General features: G+C 42.0%; 1 protein-coding gene across 2 annotated transcripts in view; it reads right to left on the bottom strand.

The window, feature by feature from the left end:
• LOC126190985 (meckelin) overlaps positions 1-20370 on the bottom strand; it is a 224027-nt gene that overhangs the window by 117968 nt on the left and 85689 nt on the right. For both annotated transcript variants that reach the window (XM_049931661.1, XM_049931662.1), the window contains one exon: positions 6502-6664. In XM_049931661.1, coding sequence (XP_049787618.1) covers positions 6502-6664 — 163 coding nt within the window. The remainder of the gene's footprint in view (positions 1-6501; positions 6665-20370) is intronic.

Below are 20370 nucleotides of genomic sequence, written 5' to 3'. Positions count from 1 at the left end.
TTCTCTGTTGCAACTATAAAAGGTGGAGGTCTCAAACAGTCTTACAAAAAACAATCGGCAGAATGTTCTGAGCAAAGAAAGACACAAACAGAGATGTATGTGGGCTCAAACGGACCCTATTCTGTAGGCAACTACTAAAAATTGAACATATTAGGTAAGTACACAAAACTGCAGTACCAGTCTCAAATTTTTTTGCATCAAGTTTCAGAGATGACTTTTACAGCAGAGTGCAAGAACGTATCAGTGATAACTGCTCATATACTGCCACTGAGTCAATCAATTTTGATTTTGTGGCAGAAGAAGGATATAGTTCAAGACTGAAAAATTGTTATTATCTAACACATCTTGATACACAGTTCCTTGGTACTGTGAGAAAACTTGTTTCTTTCATGTCAAAGTAGTATACACATACTGGCCACAACATCTTGGTAGACGATTGTTACAGTGTCTGTATGGTTATGAGTTATGTTTTTTCATATGGCTTATCAAGGCAATGACAGCACGGTACATGTGTTTCTAGCTGCTGAGGCCAGAGCAGTGATAGCTTTGCAACACTTTTTCTGCCTTATTCTGTCTAACAAGCCCTCATGCATGCGACATTCCAGATGATGTATCATTACACCACTCTGGTCTCCTGCCAGCCTGTACTTCCCACCTGTTGGTGTTGACGCTGTAACATCCACGAGATAAATTTTTGGCTACAGTGCGACGAGAGGAAATTATGCCTCTAACAGTTATAAACATTATGTATTCGACGTATGGAAAAACAGTGAATATGATGATAAACATTATATGTAAAGAGAAAGGTGATGAGACTTACCAAACAAAAGCGCTGGCAGGTCGATAGACACACAAACATACACACAAAATTCTAGCTTTCGCAACCAACGGTTGCCTCGTCAGGAAAGAGGGAAGGAGAGGGAAAGACGAAAGGATTTGGGTTTTAAGGGAGACGGTAAGGAGTCATTCCAATCCAGGGAGCGGAAAGACTTACCTTAGGGGGAAAAAAGGACAGGTATACACTCGCACACACACACACACACACACATATCCATCCACACATATACAGGCACAAGCAGACATTGTGCCTGTATATGTTGTGCTATATTGGGGGGAGGTGGGAAAGGAGAAACAAGACCTGCTGCAGCGCGACTTCTAGCCAGCAGCAGATCCAAACCACGATGCAGCCGACCGCAGCCGACGCCCCACCGACTCTGCCAGGGGCGGTCCAGCCACTACCTGTCTGCGGTCCAACGGCTCGACACGGGGGCGGTCTTACGACGTCAGTAGCAAATTGTTATGACATTCGATAAATGAGTGACTTTGGAAATTTTTGATACACCACCATGAGAAAACATTCATTATCTCATATGCTTACAACAGAGTCATAAATTTGCATTTTCCAGCATATTTTTTTTTTCCATTCATGTTAAAAGTAGGTGGCTGTATTTTCTTGAAGCCCCTTGGACAGTTTTATTCCCAGTTTTCCGAGTCCAGTGAACTCAAATTGGGGGGGGGGGGGGGGGGGGGGGGGGATAAGTTAATCCGGGAAGTATCTGCAGCAATTTCCAAGATAATACAGTCACTGAAGTCATTTAAAGTACTTGATTCAACTATAATTTTATCATGTCTGAAACAACATTGAAACTAAACATTTGCATCTTGAGAGTAGCAAATCTACGTGGATTACGTGGACTGAAAAAAAAATATATACAATAGATAAACTAATTTTTTTCTCAGCCCAAGGGGCATTGTAACATCCACGAGATACATTTTTGGCTACAGTGCGATGAGAGGAAATTATGCCTCTAACAGTTATAAACATTATGTATTCGAGGTACGGAAAAACAGTGAATATGATGATAAACATTAATTAGTTATATAATATTCTATGATGTAATTAGACATACTGATGTGTATCATACAAAGACAATGATAATTGTAAATTCCTTTTATGATCTGCGTTTGTCTTCCTTTGTTTTTTTTTTATCTTTTGTTGAATGGCTTTTGTAGGTTCAGCATGCAAGACGCATATCAAACTGAGGTCTGTTAAGAAATTGTAATTATTTGTTAATTATTACTTGAAAATAGAGTTCATTATTATTATAAACATGAGTGAATAATTATTTGTAACTGTAAGTCCTCTCTCAGTAAGCATTATCTGTGTTAATTGTTTCTTTCCACTGCAAGGAGCGCAGCCATTGATGATAGCGATTTGTATCGCGTTTTTGTCTCTGTTTTCCTTAGAAACAAATCAAATGTTTGCTTGATGAAGTCTAAATAGTGCACAATACGAAAGCAGAGTTTCTGTGAAGTTTAATAAGCAGTTAAAATACTTATTTGGTCTAACAATAGAAAGTCTCTATCAATTGTCTGCTGACATCTTAACAATTGTCTCAGCGGCAAATTTAAATTACGCAACTCTGCAGACATAAATGCCGAACATAAATACAAATGGGTAAAAATAAATGTGCACCGGTGGTCGCGAACTCATTTGAATGAAAATGATTCGAATCAGATTGGTTCTTAAAAAACAGTGCTCATAGCACGATCCTTATAAGAAACTTTTCTAGCTGATGTATGGAGCCCAAATTAATTACGCACGAGTTGCGAAGAATATTATTTCAGGTAACATATGTCAGTGTTGTGCGCGGCTGATATTTGGTGGTTTTAATGATCATTTTGCTGAAGATAACTGCTTCCATCTTAATCAATAGTTGTATTGAATCTGCTGTATGAACTGTGATTTAGTGACACTTACACAACTTACAGACAACACTTTAACACAACGTTAACTTGGAGTTCTTTAGCAACTTGACCAATTCTTTAGCCGGGGGAAAAATTATTTAGTAATTACTCAATGTAATAAAATAAGATTATCATTTCCATTTACAAATTAGTTAAATACCAAACCACTGAATAACCCAGTGAACGCCACAACGCCAGAGCTAAATCAATGAAAATTGGTATTTCACTTCTTGGGGATGAAAGTTTCTAAGGAAATATCTGCAAAAGATGCAAAAGGCATTATTAACAAAAACTTTGGACTCCAGCTACCAGAATCACTTTTTTGTCAGAAATACATTCAGAAAACACCACACTTATATGGCCTTAATTAGCGTGAATTGCTTATAAGGTGTCACAGTTTGCAAACAACATAAAAATTCCATTAAATAAAAATTAAAAATCTATGCATGCCTACAGTCTACACAAGAGAAGCAGTGGATGCTAAGCTAGTTATATGATAAAAAAGTAAAGCAATCATAAAGCCGAAGATTGTTTTGAATGCCACAGTGCTTCATTAGACATGGTCTGGTTGGTGGTGGTATGCCATTGCCTTGTTCCAACCTTTGAACTGACTTACCCAGTCAGTTATAGGGTGCCTGCAGTATAATGTATAATGACGCACCTCAGTATTTTTCACATAAACAAATATTGCCAGAGGTGAAAGAAATGATAAGTTACAGATTAAAATCTTAGGACTAAACAGGGACTGAAACCGAGAACTTTGGGTTTTAGTTTGGCACTTAGTGATACATTAGTGGTAGTAAATATTTATTGTATAGTATTTACTGTGTTACTCATTGTATATATTCATTACATTTGTGGTATGACATCATTGTTGTAAATGTGAGTTGATACAAGCGGCAAATCATGGAATTGACATGTACAATGTGGTGAAATGATAAGTAGCTGTGGCCAATTCAATGGTGGCACTAATTGCTTGCACTAGGAAATCCTTAGAAAAGGTTGTGCAAAGAAGTATCACATTACCTACTAAGGCTGCTGTTACATGGCAGGCAATGTCATCTCAATACTATCATTCCCCTGATACAAAGGTAGCTCTACTGCCTCACTTCACTACATTTGTAAACAGAAAAGAGACCGAAAAATTTAGAAGTGTAGTTAATGAGTTCCTCCCCTCAGCATGCACATAATTTGTGACCAGGGGTTTCCTACAGTTGCCTCATCCCAGTCCGCTTTCCCCATTTATATTTAACCCTCAAGGTGGGCGCACAGATTTTCATAACACGAGTGGATGTACAAAGATCTGAAGAATGGCTGTCTTTATGTTATCAAGATAAACATGTATGAGCAAAATCACAGTTTAATCTTAGTTAATTAACCAACAATAAAATAAGCATACATTATGCAAGCTAAAACACTATTTAACCAAGCAATAATAAAATAAATTTTCATTGTATCATTTTGTTGCCATGTACAAGTTTTACCCCATGGTAACGATCCACTTGGAGCATAAAACAGCACAATTGCATCAGTTCCCAGTGAAATGCTAATTTGATCACTAATTATCTCACAGACAACAGCATCATTGTGGGATTGTGCTGCTAGCTCGGAATCTGGGGCATTTTCTTGCACAGACTAAATTTTTTCTCACCTAGCTCACTATTTCTTTTATATTACTGCTGCTCACTTGGACATATGACAACACAGCTTATCACTATATTAGCTACAGCAATAATGAAGGAATATGTACAGGCTCAAAATTGTAAAACAACAATGGGAGAGAACAGAACAATGTTACTTGAGATTGGCACACTTAATACATAGGCACGTCCACTCAAGGGTTAAAAATTCACTTTTAAAGGCAACTGAACACTGTAATGTATTGTGAAATATTATTTAATAGGCCTCTTTCACATCTACATGTAAGTGATTACTCTGCTGTTCCAATAAAGTGCCTAGCAGAGGTTCAAGGCACCACCTTCACGCTGTCTCTCTACCGTTCCACTCTCGAATGGTGCGCAGGAAAAACGAGCAATTAAATTTTTCTGTGCGAGCCCTGATTTATTTTATCATGATGATCATTTCTCCCTATGCAGGTGGGTGCCAACAGAATGTTTTTGCAATTGGAGGAGAAAACTGGTGATTGAAATTTCATAAGAAGATCTCGCCGCAATGAAAAACGCCTTTGTTTTAATGACTGCCACTCAAACTCACTTATCATGTCTGTGGCACAATGTCCTCTATTTCAAGATAATACAAAATGAGCTGCCCTTCTTTGAACTTTTTCGATGTCATTCGTCAGTCCCACCTGAGTTGGATTCCGCATCGCACAGCAATACTCCAGAATAGGGCGGACAAGAGTGGTGTAAGCAGTCTCTTTAGCAGACCTGTTGCATCTTCTAAGTGTTCTCCCAATGAATCTCAGTCTTTGGTTTGCTCTACCCATGACATTATCTATATGGTCATTCCAATTTAGGTTATTTGTAATTGTAATCCCTAAGAATTTAGCTGAATTTATAGCCTTCAGATTTGTGTGAATTATTGCATAATCAAAATTTATCAGATTATAACTTCACACTTTTCTTTATTCAGAGTCAATTGCCACTTTTTGCACCATACAGATATCTTATCTAAATGATTTTGCAAATCGTTTTGATCATCTGATGACTTTACAAGAAGGTAAATCACAGCATCATCTGCAAACAATCTAAGACGGCTACTAAGATTTTCTCCTATATCGTTAATATATGTCAGAAACAACAGAGGGCCTATAACACTTCCTTAGGGAATGCTTGATATCACTTCTGTTTTACTTGATGACTTTCCATATATTACTACGAACTGTGACCTTTCTGACAGGAAATCCCGAATCCAGTCACACAACGGAGACGATATCCCATAGGCATGCAGTTTGGTTAGAAGGCGCTTGTGAGGAACGGTGTCGAACGCCTTCAGGAAATCTAAAAATATGGAATCAATCTGACATCCTCTGTCAATACCACTCATTACTTCACGAATATAAAGAGCTAGTTTTGTTTCAAGAGGATGATATTTTCTGAATCCATGCTGACTATGTGTCAATAAATCATTTTCTTTGAGATAATTCATAATGTTAACACAGTATATGTTCCAAAACCCTACTACAAATCAGCATTAGTGATATGGGCCTGTAATTTAATGGATTACTCCTACTTCCCTTTCTGTATCTAACAGTGTTTCCGATGTCCCATCAAGTGGTAGTATCAATATGGCATCTAAGATACTGCAGCTTGCAGGCAGACATAGTTCCTTGCAGCTCCACAGATAATGCAATCCTAGGGTACAATGGATGCACCCTCAAGCAGTGTTCTGCACTTAAATACACTCGTGTGATCACATACTGACACTAGTCTGTTATCACTTGAAGCCTCCAGACAGCGTCATTTGATACAATGTTCGACTAATGCTTGTTTTGCAGTTTTCTGTCTCTCATTATTCACTCTGGTTTGATCTTGCATGCTTATGACAACATTCTGTGGTTTTGACTCTGATTCTAGGCAGCCATTCACTACATCTACATGGTTGTTACTGATCACTCAAACCTGCCATTTGTTTCACTTACTGTGCTGACTGATTCTGTACTTTTGATACCTAAGCCTAGTAGGCTAGTAAATATCTCCCTTTCTCCTTATTGATACTGAATGTAATAAGAACATTTCTGTGTAAGTTACTTGTACATTCAAATTTTACACACAATAAGGTATCCACATTTACCTCCACACTATGTGCAAACCTACTATCCATTTCATATTCAATCATGAAGGATACAGACACTTTGATATCTTTCTTTATCTCCTCTTCCGTTATTTCCCCATAGTCAATTACAAGCAAAGGAGGATATATGCGGCCTCCTCCTTCAGAACCCTGCAGCTTCACTCTGAAAAAAAAGAGAAAATTCATATTAGACCCAGTTTTAATGACAGGATTTGATTTCTAGTCTCATCTAATCCTTTCTTTGTGGAAGACAATAATTTTCCAAGAGTAAATATGGTTTTTATTTTTTCCTCTTCCTTGTGATAGGCCATGGCATTTCCGCTTAAAAGGAAAGAGAAAGTTAATGCAGATCTACAGCAAATATATGAACTTTACTATTACCTTACAGCAGGAAGAGGCAGATAAAAGCTGAACTGCGAGAGAACGCAAAGAGGAATAAAGAATGAACACAAAAATATTGGTAAGTGAAAGAATGAAGAATGGAATGGCAAAACATAAACTACATTCTACAAGGCTACTAACTTACACTCTCTTCATCTTGTAAATAAAACAGTTTACTATGTCATCACTTGTTTCTTCTGTCACTACATGTTTCGAAGGTTCACACCATCAATTTCAGATGGAGAATTGTATTGTTACATTTCTGGCATTAGTGTAGGGCACAGACATCTTTTCAAGCAGCAGATAAAGTGCAAAGCAGGTTATGTTTTGTCTTCTGAAGGTAAGTAGAATCAAACAGATGCTACATACTGCTACTCATTGCATGTGCTCTTCACTGTGTATTATTATTTTTACACTGTTATTGAAACTAGCTTTTACACACACACACACACACACACACACACGAGTCCCATACATACAAAATTTGATTGAAATTGCTCCAGACATTCTCAGCCTCCCCCTCTACCCATGGGAGATAGGTAGTTCTAATCCTCTCAGAAACCTTTGCAGGCAAGCATATGACTCACCAAAGTTTCATTGCAATCAGACGAATGTTACAGGAATGCATGGGAGACAAACAAACAAAAATTCAAGTCCAGGTTGAAACATCAACAATATTATGTAAAGGATAGCTCGCTACTCACCATAAAGATGACACACTGTGTCGCAGACAGGCACAAGAAGAAGACTGTTACGCATTGAGCTTTCAACCAAAGCCTTCTTCAGACAAAAAGACATGCGTACACTCAAACAAGCAGGCACACCTCACGCACGCATGACTGCTATCTCCAGCTGCTGTGGTCAGGATCCCTGAATGGTATTTTTACCACAGTGGCCGAAGATAGTGCCATGTGTGCATGAGGTGTGCCTCTTAGAGTGACTGTGTACACTTTCCTTTTCTGATGAAGTCTTTGGTCAAAAGCTCAATGTGTAACAATCACTTTGTTGCACCTGCCTGCAACTCACTGTGTCATCTTTATGGTGAGTTGCACTCTCTCCTTTTTATAGTACAGCTTAAAAACACCAATGAATCAAAAAATTATGACCACCTGCTTAACAGCTTTATTCGTCCGTCTTTGGAAAGGAATACATCACTGATTCTGCATCTCAGGCATCTGACAGTTGTTAGTAGGTGTAGCGTTGCTCTTGGGGGACGAAAATAAAAAGAACTGTTACTTTTTTTTTAATGTCGAAAAAGTGAATATTTTGGTGGGCCACTTGGCAACAGAATTTATTACGCTATTATAATAGCATACGTTGACCATTAAATACCTGAATAAGAGCACTGGCAGGTCGATAGACACACAAACAAACACAAACATACACACAAAACTCTAGCTTTCACAACCAACGGTTGCCTCGTCAGGAAAGAGGGAAGGAGAAGGAAAGACAAAAGGATTGGGTTTTAAGGGAGAGGGTAAGGAGTCATTCCAATCCCGGGAGCGGAAAGACTTACCTTAGGGGGAAAAAAGGACAGGTTTACACTCGCACACACACACACATATCCATCCACACATACACAGACACAAGCAGACATTTGTAAAGGCAAAGAGTTTGGGCAGAGATGTCAGTCGGGACGGAAGTACAGAGGCAAAGATGATGTTGAAAGACAGGTGAGGTATGAGCGGCGGCAGATTGAAATTAGAAATTAGCGGAGATTGAGGCCTGGCGGATAGCGAGAAGAGAGGATATGCTGAAGGGCAAGTTCCCATCTCCGGAGTTCTGACAGGTTGGTGTTAGTGGGAAGTATCCAGATAACCCGGACGGTGTAACACTGTGCCAAGGTGTGCTGGCCGTGCACCAAGGCATGTTTAGCCACAGGGTGATCCTCATTACCAACAAACACTGTCTGCCTGTGTCCATTCATGCGAATGGACAGTTTGTTGCTGGTCATTCCCACATAGAACGCTTCACAGTGTAGGCAGGTCAGTTGGTAAATCACGTGGGTGCTTTCACACGTGGCTCTGCCTTTGATCGTGTACACCTTCTGGGTTACAGGACTGGAATAGGTGGTGGTGGGAGGGTGCATGGGACAGGTTTTACACTGGGGGCGGTTACAGGGGTAGGAGTCAGAGGGTAAGGAAGGTGGTTTGGGGATTTCATAGGGATGAACTAAGAGGTTACGAAGGTTAGGTGGACGGCGGAAAGACACTCTTGGTGGAGTGGGGAGGATTTCATGAAGGATGGATCTCATTTCAGGGCAGGATTTGAGGAAGTCGTATCCCTGCTGGAGAGCCACATTCAGAATCTGATCCAGTCCCGGAAAGTATCCTGTCACAAGTGGGGCACTTTTGGGGTTCTTCTGTGGAAGGTTCCGGGTTTGAGGAGATGAGGAAGTGGCTCTGGTTATTTGCTTCTGTACCAGGTCGGGAGGGTAGTTACGGGATGCAAAAGCTGTTTTCAGGTTGTCGGTGTAATGGTTCAAGGATTCCGGACTGGAGCAGATTCGTTTGCCACGAAGACCTAGGCTGTAGGGAAGGGACCGTTTGATGTGGAATGGGTGGCAGCTGTCGTAATGAAGGTACTGTTGCTTGTTGGTGGGTTTGATGTGGACGGACGTGTGAAGCTGGCCATTGGACAGGTGGAGGTCAACGTCAAGGAAAGTGGCATGGGATTTAGAGTAGGACCAGGTGAATCTGATGGAACCAAAGGAGTTGAGGTTGGAGAGGAAATTCTGGAGTTCTTCTTCACTGTGAGTCCAGATCATGAAAATGTCATCAATAAATCTGTACCAAACTTTGGGTTGGCAGGCCTGGGTAACCAAGAAGGCTTCCTCTAAGCGACCCATGAATAGGTTGGCGTACGAGGGGGCCATCCGAAACCTCTGTCCTATCCAAAGGCCTCACCTTCAGCCCCACTCCCAGATTTAACCAAACAGCCCTTGTCAAAGATTTACTGTCCTACAGCCGTACTCTCTGCTGGAAATATCACTTTGCCATGAAGAAAAATGATCCTAATCCTACTCCTAATGATCCAACTCCCCAAGATACTATCCAAATTAAACCATGCCTGGAACCGTTCCGTCCTCCGTCACAGCGGGACCCACCTCCTCTTCCTCAAAATCACCCTCTCCTAACCTTCCAGGAATTTCTGACTTCCAGCCTTGCCTCTCAATCCTTCTTAAAAAACCTTAATCCTACTCCCAACATCACCACTGCTGAAGCCCAGGCTCTCCATGATCTGAAGGCTGACCAATCCATCGTCATTCTTCCGGCGGACAAGGGTTCCACGACTGTGGTACTTGATCGTCGGGAGTATGTGGCTGAGGGACTGCGTCAGCTTTCAGACAACACTACTTACAAAGTTTGCCATGGTAATCCCATTCCTGATGTCCAGGCGGAGCTTCAAGGAATCCTCAGAACCTTAGGCCCCCTACAAAACCTTTCACCTGACTCCATCAACCTCCTGACCCCACCAACACCCCGCACCCCTACCTTCTACCTTCTTCCCAAAATTCACAAACCCAATCATCCCGGCCGTCCCATTGTAGCTGGTTACCAAGCCCCCACAGAACGCATCTCTGCCTACGTAGATCAACACCTTCAACCCATTACATGCAGTCTCCCATCCTTCATCAAAGACACCAACCACTTTCTCGAACGCCTGGAATCCCTACCCAGTCTGTTACCCCCGGAAACCATCCTTGTAACCATTGATGCCACTTCCTTATACACAAATATTCCGCATGTCCAGGGCCTCGCTGCGATGGAGCACTTCCTTTCACGCCGATCACCTGCCGCCCTACCTAAAACCTCTTTCCTCATTACCTTAGCCAGCTTCATCGTGACCCACAACTTCTTCACTTTTGAAGGCCAGACATACCAACAATTAAAGGGAACAGCCATGGGTACCAGGATGGCCCCCTCGCACGCCAATCTATTCATGGGTCGCTTAGAGGAAGAGAGGTTGTAGAGAGTTTCAGGGAGAGCATTAGGGAACAATTGACAGGAATGGGGGAAAGAAATACAGTAGAAGAAGAATGGGTAGCTCTGAGGGATGAAGTGGTGAAGGCAGCAGACGATCAAGTAGGTAAAAAGACGCGGGCTAATAGAAATCCTTGGGTAACAGAAGAAATATTGAATTTAATTGATGAAAGGAGAAAATATAAAAATGCAGTAAATGAAGCAGGCAAAAAGGAATACAAACGTCTCAAAAATGAAATCGACAGGAAGTGCAAAATGGCTAAGCAGGGATGGCTAGAGAACAAATGTAAGGATGTAGAGGCTTGTCTCACTAGGGGTAAGATAGATACTGCCTACAGGAAAATTAAAGAGACCTTTGGAGAGAAGAGAACCACTTGTATGAATATCAAGAGCTCAGATGGCAACCCAGTTCTAAGCAAAGAAGGGAAAGCAGAAAGGTGGAAGGAGTACATAGAGGGTTTATACAAGGGCGATGTACTTGAGGACAATATTACGGAAATGGAAGAGGATGTAGATGAAGATGAAATGGGAGATAAGATACTGCGTGAAGAGTTTGACAGAGCACTGAAGGACCTGAGTCAAAACAAGGCCCCAGGAGTAGACAACATTCCATTAGAACTACTGATGGCCTCAGGAGAGCCAGTCATGACAAAACTCTACCATCTGGTGAGCACGATGTATGAGACAGGCGAAATACCCTCAGACTTTAAGAAGAATATAATTATTCCAATCCCAAAGAAAGCAGGTGTTGACAGATGTGAAAGTTACCGAACTATCAGTTTAATAAGTCACAGCTGCAAAATACTAACGCGAATTCTTTACATACGAATGGAAAAACTGGTAGAAGCCGACCTCGGGGAAGATCAGTTTGGATTCCGTAGAAATGTTGGAACACGTGAGGCAATACTGACCTTACGACTTATCTTGGAAGAAAGATTAAGAAAAGGCAAACCTACGTTTCTAGCATTTGTAGACTTAGAGAAAGCTTTTGGCAATGTTGACTGGAATACTCTCTTTCAAATTCTGAAGGTGGCAGGGGTAAAATACAGGGAGCGAAAGGCTATTTACAATTTGTACAGAAACCAGATGGCAGTTATAAGAGTCGAGGGGCATGAAAGGGAAGCAGTGGTTGGGAAAGGAGTGAGACAGGGTTGTAGCCTCTCCCCGATGCTATTCAATCTGTATATTGAGCAAGCAGTAAAGGAAGCAAAAGAAAAATTCGGAGTAGGTATTAAAATTCATGGAGAAGAAGTAAAAACGTTGAGGTTCGCCGATGACATTGTAATCCTGTCAGAGACAGCAAAGGACTTGGAAGAGCAGTTGAACGGAATGGACAGTGTCTTGAAAGGAGGATATAAGATGAACATCAACAAAAGCAAAACGAGGATAATGGAATGTAGTCAAATTAAGTCGGGTGATGCTGAGGGAATTAGATTAGGAAATGAGGCACTTAAAGTAGTAAAGGAGTTTTGCTATTTAGGGAGTAAAATAACCGATGATGGTAGAAGTAGAGAGGATATAAAATGTAGACTGGCAATGGCAAGGAAAGCGTTTCTCAAGAAGAGAAATTTGTTAACATCGAATATAGATTTAGGTGTCAGGAAGTCGTTTCTGAAAGTATTTGTATGGAGTGTAGCCATGTATGGAAGTGAGACATGGACGATAACTAGTTTGGACAAGAAGAGAATAGAAGCTTTCGAAATGTGGTGCTACAGAAGAATACTGAAGATAAGGTGGGTAGATCACGTAACTAATGAGGAGGTATTGAATAGGATTGGGGAGAAGAGAAGTTTGTGGCACAACTTGACTAGAAGAAGGGATCGGTTGGTAGGACATGTACTGAGGCATCGAGGGATCACAAATTTAGCATTGGAGGGCAGCGTGGAGGGTAAAAATCGTAGAGGGAGACCAAGAGATCAATACACTAAGCAGATTCAGAAGGATGTAGGTTGCAGTAGGTACTGGGAGATGATGAAGCTTGCACAGGATAGAGTAGCATGGAGAGCTGCATCAAACCAGTCTCAGGATTGAAGACCACAACAACAACAGAGGAAGCCTTCTTGGTTACCCAGGCCTGCCAACCCAAAGTTTGGTACAGATTTATTGATGACATTTTCATGATCTGGACTCACAGTGAAGAAGAACTCCAGAATTTCCTCTCCAACCTCAACTCCTTTGGTTCCATCAGATTCACCTGGTCCTACTCTAAATCCCATGCCACTTTCCTTGACGTTGACCTCCACCTGTCCAATGGCCAGCTTCACACGTCCGTCCACATCAAACCCACCAACAAGCAACAGTACCTCCATTATGACAGCTGCCACCCATTCCACATCAAACGGTCCCTTCCCTACAGCCTAGGTCTTCGTGGCAAACGAATCTGCTCCAGTCCGGAATCCTTGAACCATTACACCAACAACCTGAAAACAGCTTTTGCATCCCGTAACTACCCTCCCGACCTGGTACAGAAGCAAATAACCAGAGCCACTTCCTCATCTCCTCAAACCCGGAACCTTCCACAGAAGAACCCCAAAAGTGCCCCACTTGTGACAGGATACTTTCCGGGACTGGATCAGATTCTGAATGTGGCTCTCCAGCAGGGATACGACTTCCTCAAATCCTGCCCTGAAATGAGATCCATCCTTCATGAAATCCTCCCCACTCCACCAAGAGTGTCTTTCCGCCGTCCACCTAACCTTCGTAACCTCTTAGTTCATCCCTATGAAATCCCCAAACCACCTTCCCTACCCTCTGGCTCCTACCCCTGTAACTGCCCCCGGTGTAAAACCTGTCCCATGCACCCTCCCACCACCACCTATTCCAGTCCTGTAACCCAGAAGGTGTACACGATCAAAGGCAGAGCCACGTGTGAAAGCACCCACGTGATTTACCAACTGACCTGCCTACACTGTGAAGCGTTCTATGTGGGAATGACCAGCAACAAACTGTCCATTCGCATGAATGGACACAGGCAGACAGTGTTTGTTGGTAATGAGGATCACCCTGTGGCTAAACATGCCTTGGTGCACGGCCAGCACACCTTGGCACAGTGTTACACCGTCCGGGTTATCTGGATACTTCCCACTAACACCAACCTGTCAGAACTCCGGAGATGGGAACTTGCCCTTCAGCATATCCTCTCTTCTCGCTATCCGCCAGGCCTCAATCTCCGCTAATTTCTAATTTCAATCTGCCGCCGCTCATACCTCACCTGTCTTTCAACATCATCTTTGCCTCTGTACTTCCGTCCCGACTGACATCTCTGCCCAAACTCTTTGCCTTTACAAATGTCTGCTTGTGTCTGTGTATGTGTGTGTGTGCGAGTGTATACCTGTCCTTTTTTCCCCCTAAGGTAAGTCTTTCCGCTCCCGGGATTGGAATGACTCCTTACCCTCTCCCTTAAAACCCAATCCTTTTGTCTTTCCTTCCCCTTCCCTCTTTCCTGACGAGGCAACCGTTGGTTGCGAAAGCTAGAGTTTTGTGTGTATGTTTGTGTTTGTTTGTGTGTCTATCGACCTGCCAGCGCTTTTGTTGGGTAAGTCTCATCATCTTTCTTTTTAAATATATATATATATTTGAGATCGCTCGGAAGAAACATTATCATTTCTGTGCATTTTAATAGTCGCGATGTAGTCATACCCGGATCAACACTAAGGGACCAGAAGATTTATAGACTTTAAAAGAACTGCAACACAACACAAAAAGTTAGTTCAGAAATAATAGGAAAACGATAATGTTCCTTCTGCCTCATGCTGCGTTCGGCCCATCAGCGTGATCGTAATTTCTGATGATGAAGTAACACAAAATAATTAACATTCAACTAAATAAGGAGATGGAATTATCAAGGTTAATTTACGAAAATAAGCACACTTATCTTTAACACACGTTTTTTAATGCTACGTACCTTTTCATATTAAATTACAATAGATGACAATTGTAGTTAAATAATTTATACAAACAGTCAAAATGTCCTCTTTACGCTGTCTGTTCGATATCAGTTACAAGAAACTACATGTTTTCTGATTGGAAAAAATAACAATTAGCATATTCACTCAATATTTTCACATAGAATATAAAATACAGTTGCGGAATGCAGCAAGTCCACGTCCGCCTCTCATGAAATACAAACAGTAAAAGGTGAGGCGTCAAAAGCCTCATTTGTCTTGAAAAAACAGAATTCTTTTTTACACCATTAATCGATACATGTACATAGAGATTTACTGGCACCGCGCAAGAACAGCAAAGATAAAGAATAATAGATTCTGTCGCTGCTATGCGATGGTTCATTTCTTTTACTTTACAATTGTTCGATAACTTTAGGCCATCAGGCGTTTACTATTGAGCGTATACTGATGTTTGTGAGGCAAAAATTACTAATATTACATAGGTTTTTGGAAGTATATCACATTAGATATCTATGCACAGGTCATATAATTCACATAAATAACACGCCATTGATTTGTGTATGTGGTGATGATACCCAATAGTGACCTAGGTGGGCTCCACAGGCTTTACATCAGGTGAATTTGGTAGTGAAGACATCAAAACAACTTCACTATAATGCTCCTTATAACATTGTAACACGATTCTGGCTCTGAGACACAGACAATTATACTGCTGAAAGACGGCATCACCATCAGCGAAGCCTGAAGGAATGCAGGTGGTTCACTCCTGTCAGCATATCTTTGATTATTCCACAGGTCTGATGCAAGTGCAGGAGAATGTCTCCCATGACATAATACTGTTCCCACCAGCCTGTATCTGTGGCGTGCTGCACATTTCACACTGCCATTCACCTCGATGATGGCTTTTATGGAGTCAACCACTGACCTAGTGTAGCAAAACCATGATCCACCCGAAGAGCCAACACATTTCCATTTATCAACATTCAAAGCCTGATGGTCCCACGCCCACTGCAATCGTACACGTAGGGGTGGTCTGCTGTTGAGCTCCATGCTCAACAATGTAGGATGACCACTGTGCTCAAAAACATTTGTGCATGGACTGGCAAGGTGATCTTTCAGCAGAGGTGCCACAGGTCCCCATCTATCCTACTTTACCTAGCAGACAAGCCTCTGAACCCCACATTTTGTGAAGAGTTGTGGACGTCCAACTATTTAACGCCTAATGGTGGTTTCACTGTCCTTCTACCACTTTCTGTTGATGCTCCTGACAGCAGCACGTGAGCACTCGAGAAGCTTTGCCATTTTCAAGGCATTCGTTCACAAACTCTGTGTATTAGTAATTTGCCCTTTGCGAAAGTTGCTTTTCTTAATAGATATCCACATTTGCAGCCCATATCTTTGCTAGGGTGATCCCCCTTCTGTGTCTGCTACACTTACATACTTTTGTTACCGTGTCACGCTCCCACAATACCACCAAGTGGCAGCCAGTGTTGCGGTGGATAGTGGTCGTAATGTTGTGGCTGATCAGTGAGTACTTAACGAATAAGTAGTGAGTGCGAGCCACGCGAAGCGCAGTATGCAGTGTGCGGGACATGGCCAAGTGTAGAGACCCAAACTGGTAGTCGTGTGAGGGCAGGCATCATTGACAGTTGCATCTATATTCCGAATTTTTCAGAGTAAATTAATTAAGACTTAGAGTTAATGATTTCATGTTGTTCTTTTGATATTTACTTATGTTGTCTACATAGATTACTCATATTTAAATTTCATGCTTTATCATTTTTAAATATATTCTGTTTTTTATTTTATTTACTTAGCAGTCCCCCAACACGATAATGCTTGGATCAAAATATTAACTTTAAGGGGAAATACATATTATTTTTTACATTTTTGTTGGGATTTTTTAAAATTTTTAATTAAGTTTTATTTCATGGGTTTTAAACTTGATATTTTACTAGAAGAAACCTTAGGACCCACATCCTATCTCTACAAACACACAAATACCTTCTGGGACAAAATACGAAATTGTAATGTGAGATTTTTTCAGTTATGCTGTTTACATGTTTCTTTTCTTTAATCACACATATATATTCATTGACTGTGTTTTAGTACATATTTAGCTAATTTAGATAACACAAGCAATATGCAATGGCAATAGGAAGGAAGGAAGATTGGGTTTAATGTGCCATCGACTTTGAGGTTAGAGAAGGAGCACAAGCTTGGATGGTGTCCTGGATGGGGAAGAAAATCAGCCGTGTCCTTTCAAAGGACCCATCCCAGCATTTGCCTCAAGTGGTTTAGGGAAATCGCAGAAAACCTAAATCTGGATGACTGGACTTGAATTTGAACCATCATCCTCCCAAATGCAAGTGCAGTGTGCGAACCACTGTGGCAGTGGCAATAATTGTAAATCAGGTCGGAGTACAGTGGATAGCCATTGTGCTCTCTTGCAATAGGCTGCTTAACCTATTGGGGCAAAATCTTTTGATTTAATACTGAATTGTAGACCTCAAAAAAACTACAAAAAGTCTGCGAGAACATATGTTTCTCTTTTACAGTTGAGTCACTATCTTTCTTTTTCTGCTTTGTAGGTGCTGAAACAGGCGACTTCAAAAGACAAAAAATCATCACTGTTGGTCAAGTGTAAAAGATAAACATATGTTCTCATGGACTTTTATTTAGATGTTTTTGAGCTCTACGATATGGTACTATGTAACTTTATATAGCTATTACATATTACATAGCGTATATCAAGAAAGTGTGCTGGCGGAGAACATTTTTACATAATTTAGCTCATGAAATGTAAATGAGTAAACAGATTTTCATGGAACACAGCCAAGAACCATCCCAATTAAACCAGCTTTCAGGTAAAATAAACTTCATTTAAATCAGACCTTACATTTGGGAGCTATAATGCCACAGATGGTACACAGATACACGCACTACACTTAAAACACCCCCTAATAGTTCCTTTGTTGATTAGGAGAGACAGATAAGCTGGGGATGGTTGAAAAGGGAGGCTAGGTCACTCAGAACCCAGGATGACAATGATCTATATCTTGTGACAGCTGAGCCAAGACATCAAGACATATATATTAGTAACTCTCAAAGAATATAAAAAGGTAATGATCACAAACTCAATAATTATCAACTGCATGTATGTACTCACTTATTGCAACTACTGTATATAATTCACAGTTAGTGGATTGTCCAATGCTATTTCAAGTTAAATACGGGCACAAAAATTCAGTCGTTATAGCATGAAAAGAGAATGCCTGTGGTTGATTGGGAGGTCGTTCCAAGGCTTGGCAGGCAGCGAAAGACGTCCCCGGAGGCTGATCAGAAAGCCTCCCCGGTGCATCTGACAAACAGGTTTGAGGTGCTGTCTCTGGCTGAGCCAGATGCAGAGAATGTGCTTCCTGCCACCGTTGGATAAGCAGCTGCCAGCAGCAAGTCGTGTACTCATAGCTCATTTATTTGTTACATAGTTTAATTCTTAATTTCTTTGATTGTTTTTGGGTACTTGCATTGTTTAATTCATAAATTTCGGGCGTATTATAGTATTTCAGAGTTGTAGCATCGCGCTTTAGTACCTGAATAGTGAAATTCGCGTAGTCGTTTGTCTTCTGTTTTTGTTTTGAACGGCCAGTGTCGGTTGGTCACAGTCAGTGTGCTTCCTGCCGCCGTTGGATAAGCAGCTGCCAGCAGCAAGTCGTATACTCCTAGCTCACTTATTTGTTACATAGTTTCGTATAGGAGGTCTAATTTTGAGTTTTAGTTACAGTAATCCAACATTCAGGCAGATTGTAGTGCAGTCGTTAGGCATTTGTACACGTTAGTTCACACATTCTTTGCGTGTTTGCCTTGCGTTATCTAGGCACGGACTCGTGTTTCAGTAACTGTTGTTCAACAGCGATTAGACAGGGACTGTGATTGCTGTGTTCGGATGAGGGCTGAGTTGGCATCCCTTCGCTCACAGCTGCAGGCGGCGCTGACTTCGTTCGTGCAGCTTGAGGCTGTTGCCAATGGGCACCACTGTGGGAAGCCGGACTTGGGTATCACGGGGATGTCAACCTTGTCCCGTCTGTCCCCAGATTGGTCTGCCACTGTGGTTGCCCTGCTTGCTGCCCGCAGTGGGGCTGAGCCCTCGCCTGTGGTTGATTGGGAGGTCGTTCCAAGGCGTGGCAGGCAGCGAAAGACGTCCCCGGAGGCAGATCAGAAAGCCTCCCCGGTGCGTCTGACAAACAGGTTTGAGATGCTGTCTCTGGCTGTGCCAGATGCAGCAGCCTGCCCTGTTTCAGAGGATGATTCTCAGCCTTCAAGGTCCGGGCAATCACAGAGGGTGGGCTTATTGGTAGTTGGGAGCTCCAATGTCAGGCACGTAATGGGGCCTCTTAGGGATATGGCGGCTAAGGAGGGGAAGAAATCCAGTGTGCACTCTGTGTGCATTCCGGCTGGAGTCATTTCTGATGTGGAAAGGGTCCTTCCGGATGCCATGAAGAGCGCAGGGTGCAGCCATTGGTGGCACATGTCGGCACTAATGACGTGTGTCGCTTTGGATCTGAGGAAATTCTCTCTGGATTCCAGCAGCTATCTGATTTGGTGAAGGCTGCCGGTCTTGCTTACGAGAAGAAGGCAGAGCTCACCATCTGCAGCATCGTTGGCAGAACTGACTACGGACCTTTGGTGCAGAGCTGGGTGGAGGGTCTGATTCAGAGGCTCAGACGGTTTTGTGACCGTGTTGGCTGCAGATTCCTTGACTTGCACCACAGGGTGGTGGGGTTTCAGGTTCCGCTGAATAGGTCAGGAGTTCACTATACTCAGCTGGCGGCTACACGGGTAGCGGAGGCTGTGTGGCATGGACTGGGCAATTTTTAGGTTAGAAGGCCTCGGGAAAGTACGCGGTGGGCTGCAATCTCAAAGGGTGCATAGCAAATACAGGACGTGCTTGGATCAAGGAACAGTCGGAATTGTAGTTGTAAATTGTTGTAGTTGTGCTGGGAAAGTCCCTGAGTTTCAAGCATTAATAGAAAGCACAAAAGCTGAAATCATTATAGGTACAGAAAGCTGGCTAAAGCCTGAAATAAGTTCTGCGGAAATTTTTACAAAGTCTCAGATGGTGTTCAGGAAAGATACATTAGGCAGAATTGGTGGTGGAGTGTTTGTGTCTGTCAGTAGTGGTTTATCTTGTAGTGAAGTCGAAGTAGATACTCCGTGCGAATTGGTATGGGTGGAGGTTATACATAACAGCCGAACTAAGTTGTTAATTGGCTCCTTCTACCGACCCCCAGACTCCGATGATATAGTTGTTGAACAGTTCAGAGAAAATTTGAGTCTCGTAACAAATAAATACCCCACTCATACGGTTATAGTTGGTGGGGACTTCAACCTTCCCTCGATATGTTGGCAAAAATATTTGTTCAAAACCGGTGGTAGGCAGAAAACATCTACCGAGATTGTCCTAAATGCTTTCTCTGAAAATTATTTTGAGCAGTTAGTCCATGAACCCACGCGAATTGTAAATGGTTGCGAAAACACACTTGGCCTCTTAGCCACAAACAATCCAGAGCTAATAGAGAGCATCATGACTGATACAGGGA

The sequence above is a fragment of the Schistocerca cancellata genome, chromosome 6, assembly GCF_023864275.1.
Source record: "Schistocerca cancellata isolate TAMUIC-IGC-003103 chromosome 6, iqSchCanc2.1, whole genome shotgun sequence".
Lineage (NCBI taxonomy): Eukaryota > Metazoa > Arthropoda > Insecta > Orthoptera > Acrididae > Schistocerca > Schistocerca cancellata.
This window is presented reverse-complemented; position numbering and strand designations above follow the sequence as displayed.